The 11,463-nt window shown below is 44.1% G+C and overlaps 1 protein-coding gene across 3 annotated transcripts in view; it reads right to left on the reverse strand.

Annotated features, from left to right (window-relative positions):
* STX1B (syntaxin 1B) overlaps nucleotides 1-10,806 on the reverse strand; it is a 111,557-nt gene extending 100,751 nt beyond the window's left edge. For 2 of the 3 annotated variants that reach the window (XM_034419836.3, XM_034419837.3), the window contains exon 1: nucleotides 9,675-9,962. In XM_034419836.3, coding sequence (XP_034275727.2) covers nucleotides 9,675-9,704 — 30 coding nt within the window. In that variant the 5' untranslated portion in view covers nucleotides 9,705-9,962. Of the gene's footprint in view, nucleotides 1-9,674; nucleotides 9,963-10,729 lie in introns of those variants that run through there. The other variant, XM_087893853.1, reaches the window with a different exon arrangement.
* Nucleotides 10,807-11,463: the final 657 nt, after the last annotated feature.

An 11,463-nucleotide genomic window follows, 5' to 3' on the forward strand; every position in this document is an offset into this window, starting at 1 on the left:
AACAGAATTCACAGTCATTGAAATAAAAAGAGGGTTTTTGGGATTAATTGTGTGCTTTTTACTGTCTCAGGAAGCCTAGGTCAGAACAGAATTGTTGACATGGAGTTAAAAAGACAGAGGGCTAGAGAGACTGGAAGGATGTTTTCTGAAGGGCTAGAAAGTTCATTTGCCAAATGGAAAAAAATAATAATTCTAAGATTGGCCACCAGTGTGTTGCTGCAAAACCAGAGAGGGCTGGGGCATCTAAACAACTGAACACAACCCCTAGCATGGTACATATTATTCATTTTTAGTATTCATTTGTTAGTCTTTCAGGGATCACTAAGCTTTTATTATTTTCCCATGAGCAGGAATTCAGGGGACGTTCAGACATTCACAGAAATAGGGAAAGATGACAGTGAATCACACATTTTCTTTTCTTTTTTGAAAAAAATGCTTCCAGTTAATACTGGAAGCTCCGGTTAAAATTATACCTCCCCCTGGAAAAGCTTCACTGCTTCATAGTTAAGCAAATCTCATGATAATCCAAAGGGGTTGCTGAACCGAGATTTTGAAATGTATTTACAAAGACACTGGGTTTATTAACAGAGGAGATAACTCCTTAGAGAGAGAAAAAATATCGGTGTTCACGAGCAAAGATTGGCTTGTTCTAGGTACAACCAAACACTGTTGCGTGCATTTAGGTAGAGTGAAAGAAAGAAAATAGGGCTATAAATAGCCATAACCATGAGACTGCTACTTCTCCCCCAAATATAACTTTCTTCTTGCCCTTATTTGGATCGTATCCTTGCTTATATTCTTCATTTCTGCTAGGTCATGTGATACCGGGCACAGCTTTTGGCATTTGCAAAAATATGCACGCGTTTGTGAAGCGAAGACACTTTTCCCTTACGGAGGACTGAGGCAAGTGTTAAACCTTAAGGCAGCTCCTTTAGATACCCTGAGACCAAGGCTCCCAACCAGTGTGGTCAGTGGCTGCGTGAATGAAAGATTAGGTTGTGTTAGGTTGTGGCATTCTGCTTTAAGGACAAAGGATTAGAAGCCAAGAGGTTTTCCAAAACAATGCCGGTGATGGAATTCGGCATATTACCAAGGATGACAGCAAAGTCATGGCGACAATGTGACATTGGCCTATAGAAGTCGCCTTAGATCAGTGACACAGAGACCAGGACTTCCTAGCAGATTCATGTGCAATAAAATCGGGCTTTCAGCCCAAGAATTCTTCCTGGAAGGGGGAGGGGGGGGATTTTCTTTGCTTGGTTTACAGTTTGACAAAGGCCTGATGACAATGCTCCTCATGAAGGACCCTGCCATTTCTCAAGCAGGGATGGCCAGATGGCAAGCTGCAGGCCACATCCCCCTGCTCTCCAATCACCCTGGTAACTCTTCCCAGATTTTTGAGCCAACGATGATCAAACATTTGTGCACTATTGCACAAAAGGCACATGATGCAGCAATCTTGCTGAAGTCAGTGACTCAAAAATCGGATCAAACACCTAGACGATTAGCATTCTCAGGCAAAGGTCTGCAGATGCAGCCTAACTTTCATCATGGGCAACAGGTGAGCTATAAAGGCTGGGACTTCATGAAACACGTTTCCGAGAAGCTGCATTTAACAGCATCTGGGTTATACCACTGAACCTCCCCCCCACCCCAGCTGTTTTTCTCCCCCCACCCCACCCCAAACAGCAGCCGTCTTGCAGAATCGGAAGCAAAGGACTCTTTATCTTTTAACTAGCCAAATTCTAAAAGCACAAGTCTTGAATTGGGCCAAGTCTTGAATCTGTACCAAAAAGAATCAACTGTTCTTTTGTTTTTTTAACACAACTAAGATAACTGCCCACTTCAGAACAGCGCTGAAGAATTCCCGCAAACACACTAGGTTTTTGTGTGTCCTTGGCCTGCCCCGCCTTGCACCACTTTGGTTTAAGTAAACATTTCGTGGTAAAAAAAAGCGTTAAAATCAGATGTCAATTCTGTCAGAAATGAGACCCACAGTTTTTTTTTTTTTAGTACAGGTAATCCTTGACTTACAACAGTTGGTTTTTAGTCCCAAGATCATCTGATGCCCTTTTGCGACCTTTAACAAGCAAAATCAGTGGGGAAATTCGATTCACTTAACAACCGGGCTACTAAATTATCAACTGCAGGGATTTACTGAACGACTGAGGCAAGAAAGGTTGTAAAACGGGGGGGAAATTCACTTAACAAAAGTCTCACTTAACAGTTGAAATGTTGGAATCAATTGTGGTCGTAAGTCGAGGACTACCTCCATTGATTTTTCTCACAGGACAAACTCTTCTTGCATTTTTTATTTTATTTTTGTTAACTACGTTGCCTGTCTCCAGTTCTTATTTTACATCTTTCATACTACCCGTTCCATCATCTTGGTTTCTATCTAGTATTTTACCATTGGTTAGCCTGTTGACAAAAACAAAACAAAATATGCCTCATAGACCAAAGTCAGCTTCTTCCATTTTCCAAGACAGGCCCATTAAGATGAGAAACTTTACTCCATTTTAACTGTTTTAAAATCACGCCTGATCCCTAAAGTGGCTCTTCAGAACAAGCTAACATCTCAGAAAGTTTTCCCCACAAATGATAGTTACATTAACCACATTTTGGATGGTGATGAATACAAATATTTCCAGGCTTCTACCCATGATTATGGCAAAAGAAAAACAAAAAAGAAAGGGAGGTATGACAGCACAAAGCTTACATAGGATGATTCTCCTAATGTTGAATTATAATCTATATTTGTCACAACCAAACAGCCCAGGAGTAGTTGGCTTAATCTCAGGAAAGCCACTGAGCTGGCAGTCACCTATGGTGAGTAAAAATTCCATTTGCAGGTAGTTGGCGACTTACAACAATTCATTTAGTGACCATTCAAAGTTACAACGGCACTGAAAAAAATGACTTATGACCATTTTTCACACTTATGACCTTTGTGGCATCCCGACGATCATGTGATCAAAATTAAAACATGTGGCAACTGACTCATACTTATGACCGTTGCTGTGTCCCAAGGTCATGTGATCCCCTTCTGAGACCTTCTGACAAACAAAATCAACGTGGAAGCCAGATTCACTGAACGATAAGTTAGCACTGTGTTGCTAACTTATCAACTGCAAGGATTTATTTAACCACTGTGGCAAGAACAGTCGTGAAATGGGGCAAAACTCACTTAATAAATGTTTCACTTAACCACATAAATTTTGGGGCCCACTGTGGTCATAAATCGAGGGCTACTCGTATTCATTTTATAAACCTATTATCGCTTGGAATTTCAGGCTAGGAGTATTTTTCAAATTGCTGATAAATTGTATTTTGATGGGGGAATCTAGGAAGTGACTTTCACTGGGGTGGTAATGCATTTTGTGAAATGCATTGCAAAGCTCTGATGGATAAAGAGAACCAAACAAGATTTAATTGGGGAGGGAGCTTCTGAGGCCTATAAACCAGGCAGATATGCTAAAGGAGACAATGCTTCTCTGCTTTTCTTCTTAGTTTCTTTCGTCCCTGAAGAATTAGGAAAACGTCCCACAATAAGGAAACAGAAAACTTTGTAACATTCTCACTTGTAGATTTTCTCTTTCTTTCTTTCTTTTTGTACAATCTCCCTCTTTGTACCAATAAAAAAGATTCTTGATGCAGCAATCTTTGATCAGACATTTTGATTTGCTTCTCCCTACCCAGCGAGAAAAATACGTAGCCTCAACAGGTAGCCCCTTCATCTCCTGTCTTCATACAGCCCATCCCGTGGCCACCGTTAGAGAAACCATTCCATCAGGCATATCCCTAGGACATCCTGAATTACCTTTTAAAGCAGCTGGATCTTCGTTATTTCCCCTCTTCAAAGAAACTCAGAATTGGAGCAAGCATACTGTTGTTCCCTTAGAAAAACCTGCTTTACTAATTGGATTTCAATTTACCTTAAACATGTGGGGTTGTTGTTTTTTTCTTCAGTACAATCTTAATGCATTTATTTAGGGTTAACAAGGCAAACTCTGAAAGGATGCAATAATAGGAACTGGTGTCAGGTAAGCCTGTGTCCAGATATAACTCTATTGTCCTTTCCCCCCCCCCCCAGCAGTATTTTTAAACTGCTCTAAATATGGCACACAGTTATCTCCTAAAGTATGCACTTCTCTATTCTTTTATGAAAAAGGAACTGGCCCACCAGAGAACTATGCCACTTGACTGATCCTAAGCTACCTACATGTCCAGGACCTACAGTTAAGCTTCTTGCTCTTAAAAATGCAGTCTGAACAAAATTATCCAGTTCCTCTACTCTCGAGGAGTGACTGATGATGGGCTTATTTTGAATTACTGCATTTCGGATCTAAGTTACAGACATTTCATTAAAATGTCCGTCTCGTGCTTGGAGTGATGGATGAACCACAAGAACGAAGGAGACAAAGTGTGTGTCTTGTTATTTCCCCATCTTAATGCTGTGTTATCGTATTTATATAGTAACGATCACTGCTTCCGAGACACCCATGGTCCATCCACAAGTTATCTGTTATATTTAAAAATTAAATACTTATTTTACCCACAATTTATTTTCCAAAACATCAGGAGGCAAGACAAGAAATCATGGATGGAAACTAATCAAGGACAGAAGCAACCAGGAATTAAGGAGAAACTTCCTAACAGTGAGGACAATTAACCAGTGGAACAGCTTGCCTCCAGAAGTTGTGGGTGCTCCATCACTGGAGGTTTTTAAGAAGAGACTGGACAACCACCTATCTGAAATGGTATAGTATCTCCTGCTTGAGCAGGGGGTTGGACTAGAAGATCTCAAAGGTCCCTTCCAGCTCTATTCTGATTGACCTAAAACTCTTGGTCAACTAGAGAGATGGCTGCAATTTTAACTATTCCTTCTTTTGGGTGCCACTATCTTTTATTCCATACCAATCTCTTCTTGCTTTCTCTTGTCATACTCATGGCTCTTTCAAGCTACTTATTCTAAATGTTTGGAACCATTAAGTAGGATATGAAACAAAACAGACGGGAGGGACCTGGATTGCTCATCACCAGCTGCAGTTGGTGGCCAAGTAAGTCAGATGCCATTCGTACCTGAGTGCATCCAAACTACCGGTATATCATCAGGGTTGCTTAAAAAAAAAAAAGTCTACCACCATATTAGTGGCTGAAGGTGGCCAGTTGGAGCCCATATTTCCTCTGTCTAAATCAGTGCTGGCTATCTGTTTGCTCCTAAGCTCAGTTCTCATTGTTAGGTCTGTTCCTTAAGGCCTCAAGGGCTTCCTCTCTTTGTGTCCAAGAAAATATTTCCTTTAACCTCCAAGATCTTGCCCCGAGCATTCCTGTCAAATGAGATTTGGAAGGTGCTGAGAACACGGTCTTGCTGGCAGTCCCATCAACTTTGTGGCCTCCTGAAAAATCTCACATGCGCTTCTGACAGTTCCAAGGCAAAACCCCTAATCTCTTTCGTTAGTTTGATCTAAAAGTATCGTCATACATCTGGATTTATTACAGATGCTGGGATAGCAATGTTTTTTTTTTGTTTTTTTACTGAGCCTGATGTTTATATTTGGACGGTTCCTCTGAGCGAGGAGCTTTCCCAGCCACAAGAGAATGGTATGCATCGAAAATGACAATAAAACTCCACAGACAACCATTTACGAAGAGAAGAAAAGCATGCATATTGCACATGTCATTTGACTTCAACTCCACCTTTTCCCACCTGTCTTCTCACGCCCTTCAGATTCTTCTCCATCGCCCAAGCCCATCCAGTCAAGCCCATCCAGTTGGCCTCCTTCCTCCACATTGCCTTCTCTGTGAGCTTTGTGCCACATCAGACACTAACACCCCACCTTCAAGTCCTTCCTGAAGACCTTCCCCCCCAAAAAAAAACCCACCTCATCTTGTTCTTCACCTGCCACCTGATTCTCCCCCACACCCTGGGCTTGCTCCTCACATTTCAGGTCCCAAATGCGGTTGTCTCAGGTGTGTTCATTCAAGGCAGATGGTGCACCTTGGGGAGAAGGTCTCATGAACATTGTTAACAAATAGCTTTGGACCCATAAATAGCTTGGGCCCAGAGAACTGCGTGTGGTGTTCTGTTCTATTGGCCTCGAGGGAATCAGTGGCAGAGAAAGTCATTTCTGGGGTTGCTGGAGGGTGGGAAGGGAGAGCAGGGCCACGTCTGACCCACTGCAAGGGCACCTATGAAAATAAACCTGTGGCTGCCCCATTTCTGTGGGCTTACTTTTCCTAAGAGACATAACAGAGCCCAAAGTTGAAAGTCTTTCAGAAGCATTTAAGAGCTCTTGTCTTGCTACTTTCTGGTACAGCAACAAAGCAGACAAGGAAAATAAAAAAACAAAAGTCAAGTTGGATTTTACAGACTGGGGTCCTTTTAGGGAAAGGAGAACTTTGCAGACCCAGCTAATTTCTTCTGTTTGGAACATTATCATCTTGTGAGGATCCGAAGAGCAGAGTGAGGAATTAAAAAAAAACTAGGAAGTCTGCAAGCACCTTTCTAGTGTCTCAAAATATTCAGACTTCTACAAACTCAAACTCTCTGACTGGTTGAGGGGGGGAGGCTATGGATCTCCTCCTCACCCCCACACTTCCAATGCCCCGTGCCCCACCACCATAAGATCTCGGGAGATTGCATCCTCTTGTTTGCCAATACACACACTTTGAGCAACCTCTCTCCCACTCCCCATGTCTCCTGTCTCTGTGTATTTTGGCATACTTTCTCTCCCACTGCATTTGACTGCCAACAGTATTAACACGAAGTGTTGGAGGGTGGTGGGGGTGGAATGGAAGGGAGACACACACACACACACATACACACACACACACACTCATGCACACAAGCCTTTGGCTCCTGCAGCAAAACCCATCTCCTCCATCATCACCTCCCCACTGCACAACGCACAATGCACCAACGATAAAGCAAATCTCCCATTTCCTCTCGCCCAGCCAAAAGGGACCTATTCTTCACTGGCTGGCAAAGACAGAGAGAGATGTATTTGAGGAATGGGGCGGGGGGGGGGAGGGAGGGAGGGCAGCTTTTCTCTTCCTCTTCTAGCTACCCACAGCTAATGTGAAGTGGGGCATGTGCCCCGTTGCCCCACAGAAGAGCATCCACCCCTCCCCAAAGAGATTCCTAGAACTGGAGCCCTTTACACGCACATCAACATTTTTTTTTTTTGTAATCTAAACAGAATAAAGAAGCGGGATAAAGGAGAGGGAGGAGTCGTACATAAGATATGTGTGTATATGTGTGTGTCTCCACTCTCCACACACACACATACACCCATTAGTCACCACGATTCTTTTATTGTTGCAGCATCTGCCCTGAATTTTCCTTTCTTTCTTTTCTTTTCTTTCTTTTTCCTTTACCCCCCATTGTTTAAACAAGACACAAGAAATGCGGGTGGGAAAGTGTGCTCTCTCTCCTGCCTCTGCAGAACACAAAAGCATGTGGCACGGTGATTATTAAACATCTCTTTCGGTGTCTGTCTGACTGCTGTACGAATGGATGTGTGCGCCTCCCTCTCCTTCACTCATGAGATTAGCACAAATTTAGAGTGGGGGAGGGGAAGGGAAAAGTAAAAAGGGGAACAAAGTGGAGGAAAGATTTTGACCCATCCGAGTGGGTAAGGGAAAAAAATATCATGCCACAGGAGTTGCAGCTGAACTATTTCTCAATTCAATTCAGTCCCTTCCTTTCTTTCTCTCTCTCTCACTTTTTCAAACCTTAACTCAGTGGGACGACCCACACAGTCTCCCTTACTCCCCAAACACAAAACAAAATATTTGGAAGAGGCTTTACCTTCCTAATTACCTTTTTTTTGGGGGGGAGGAATAGATAGATTTTTAAAAGCAAAGAAACATAATGGAGGGGGAAATATACCAAATTCTAAATTTCCTGCAAACAGATCTGCAGAGACGGTTAAAAATGTACATTCTCTCTTCTTCGCACGCATTCCCCCAGACCAAAAAAAAACCCCACATTTTTTTCAAATTACAAAAGGAAAGGAAAGAAAATGAGAAACAACCCCCCCCCCAGACAGTTAAACTGAGCTTAAGGAGATCAGAATATATCACTACCAAAAATATCTCAATTTGGGGTGCAGCAGATGATGGAGAGTTTCTTTTGATGTTCAGGGGTTGGGAACAGAGCAAATGAAAGGACAGGTTCCGCTGTATTTTTCCCCCCAGATCTCTAACCGTCTCAGTGGGAGATCAAATGAAGAGAGTAGATTCTTCTCAATCACCCTGATCACACACCTTTCCTTTCCTTTCCTTTCCTTTCCTTTCCTTCTTTCCTTTCCTTTCCTTTCCTTTCCTTTCCTTTCCTTTCCTTTCCTTTCCTTTCCTTTCCTTTCCTTTCCTTTCCTTTCCTTTCCTTTCCTTTCCTTAACTCCCAGGTTGTATTACTTTAAAACCCAGACTGCAATATCTCAGAGGAATCACTCTATCTGCTCCCTCACTGCTGGAGGCAGAAGAGAGAACCAAGCCAACGGATTTGCTAGCTATCTTCTTCTGCCTTAAATTGCACACTGCAATCCTCTTGCAGCCAACCTGAAAATAGGTGATCGGGTGGTGGGAGGAAGCAGGGTAAGGCAGTAGGGGGAGGTGGGGGTGTTCACATAGACGAGGTTGGTCTCATAATCTGAGGGCAGGGCTGTCCTTTCCGGTGTATCAACGAGCCCTCCAGCCACACTAGTCGGAAAATGGCACTTGAAGGGACCAGGATGGAGACCAGCCACTTCGAAAGAGTCTCTTTAAGAAGCTCACCTATCGCTGCCAATTGGATTCAACCTTCAGCCTGGGGGGAGCAGGAAGGGGGGAGGAGCAGAGGATGCCTCAGTCTTCTCCCCAGCAAGATGATGTGGGGGGGGGGTAGAGGAGGGGGGGCAAAGAAAGAGAAAGTTATTTTCCTCCCCAGACTTCCTGGGGGGGGGAAGGGTTTCTCATTCCTATTCCATCCCCCTCCCTTGGGGAGGAAGGAGAGAGAGAGACATGGCATGACCTATAAAAAAAAAAATTAGCTGTATACCCTTGGACTGCCTCCCCCCCAACCCTCCACCCCCCCCCCCGCAAGACATTTATAGGTTTGAAGTGGCATTTTTTTTCAAAAGAGCTACTTCGCCCCTCTGACTTCCGAGAAAAGAAATCAGATCTGCAGAAAGAGGCAGCCGGGGATGTTTTCTGGAGGATCTATATACAAGGATCCACGTTCTTCCCTTTGGAGATCTCTCTGCAGAAATGCCACCCGCTCGCTACCTTCCCTCTGCTGCCTACGAGATGATCCCCCCCCCCATCCCCAGGCCGTGTCTTCCCTTCCCCTCCCCCCTCTGCTGGAAATCTGTCTTCACCCACAGATGCCAAGCAGACTTCTGCTTCTGTTGAACTCCCCGGAGCGTTTGTTTCTCCTTCCCCTCACCATAGTGGTACCGAGTGGTCCCTTCTCCCCAAAATCCTCAACTCTTAGGGAAGGTTCAATGGGAGGATTCCTTTTGAGTATTGGGGGAGGGGATGAGACATCTCTTGGAAGCTATACTAGCACCCCCCCCCCATTTCCATCTTGGTACGGGGAGGAGGGGGGGAGATAAGAGCCAGAAACCCACCCCACCACCCTGCTCCCACTAGGCATGAGGTGGGGGGGGGGGAATGGAATTGCATCTTACACTTCTCAACTCCTGAGTGCGGTCCTTCATTGCGATTCCTGTGGGTAGTCAGTGGGCTCTTCTTCCCCCACGGACCCTGGGGCACGGCAGGCAGGCAGGCAGACACTGGCGGTGGGGAAGGACCCCTCTTCTTTGAGGTGGAGGGGGAGAAGGGAGAGGGGAGGGTTGCTGGGGCTTGCAGTGATGGATAAACTTGGCTTCCCGGCTCAGCCAAGCTGGGAAAAGAACAGTGCTCTTAAGGATGAAGAAAGGTTGGTGCTGATGCAGCAAGGCAGGGTGGGAGAATGCAGGAAAGAGAGAGAGGGAGAGAGAGAGAGAGAGAGAGAAAAGGCAGGGAGGGGGAGCAGAGCCGAGAGGCTGAGCATGCTCCCTCCCACTCAAGGGGCCATGGGAGTTGTAGTCTTATCACAGAAGTGAGGGGGGAAGGCATGGTAAGCTGGGTTTGCTTTGCTTTCTCACCATTTCAAGAACCACCTCACCCTCCCTGTACTTTGTTTTGGAGAAGATTTCTGAATGGTTTCACCCAAAGTTGACACTGCCTGTTAATTTCCAGGTTGCACAACCAATCTTGGTGAAAAACCCCTTTGAGTCCCCCATTGGCAATTAACCGATGTCTATAAATATTAGTAGGAGGGGGGGAAAAAAGAAGATGCAATATTGGTTACTCCCACTTTAACCATTTCCAAAAGGTACAACGACTCGAGAGCAACTAATGCGAATCTCAGTCCCTAGAAAGTTGTAATTAAAATACGTTATTTGAGTTCAAGATGTTATGGCAGCTTTGAAAATAGACCTGCAAGCTTCTAGTCCACCAAAAAAAAAAAAAACATGCTTGATAGAAAAGGAGCAACGTTTTCTCTTGTTCTTCCACAAAGTGGCTGATTCTGATGCATATGATTCCTGACTGCTGGGGACAAAACTTTTGGGGAAAGTACAATTTTACAGGATGGGTCATAACCCATTCAGAATTCTGACTATGGAACCAGGGAAGGTGTGGGGTGGGGCTTGCTAACATTCTATAAATCGGCACAGAATAACAAGAAATGTAACCCTACCTCTCTGTGATGACTTGGTAAGGCCACACTTGGAATACTGCATCCAGTTTTGGTCGCCACAATATAAAAAAGATGTTGAGACTCTAAAAAGAGTGCAGAGAAGAGAAAAAAAGATGATTAGGGAACTGGAGGCTAAAACATATGAAGAACGGTTGCAGGGATTGGATACTGTATGTCTAGTGTGATGAAAAGAAGAATGACATGATAGCAGTGTTCCAACATCTCAGGGGCTGCCACAAAGAAGAAGGAATCAACCTATTCTCCAAAGCACCTGAGGGTAGGACAAGAAGCAATGGGTGGAAACTAATCAAGGAGAGAACCAACCTAGAACTAAGAAGAAATGTCATGACATTTAGAATAATTAATCAGTGGAACCACTTGCCTCCAGAAGTTGTGAATGCTCCAAACTGGAAGTTTTTAAGAAGAGATTGGACAACCGTTTGTCTGAAATGGTATCGGGTTTCCTGCCTGAGCAGGGGATTGGACTAAAAGACATCCAAGGTTACTTCCAACTCTGTTATTCTGTTATACTACGCATCACACCTCACGCTTACTTGTGCCTTCTTTCAACTACAAAGAAAAAGTAAGCAGCTGCTTGGTGTACCTAAAGCCAATTTGGATACAAGGAACTAATCCTGAATATTTTCTTACTCTTTTGCTTTGGTAGGCCAGCTAGAGCCATTTCTCCATCAAAATAGTTTAGCCGCAGCTTAAGTCATAGTAACCTCATTGCT

This window comes from Pantherophis guttatus, chromosome 4 (genome assembly GCF_059756535.1).
Source record: "Pantherophis guttatus breed Tessera chromosome 4, ASM5975653v1, whole genome shotgun sequence".
In the NCBI taxonomy this organism is placed as follows: domain Eukaryota; kingdom Metazoa; phylum Chordata; class Lepidosauria; order Squamata; family Colubridae; genus Pantherophis; species Pantherophis guttatus.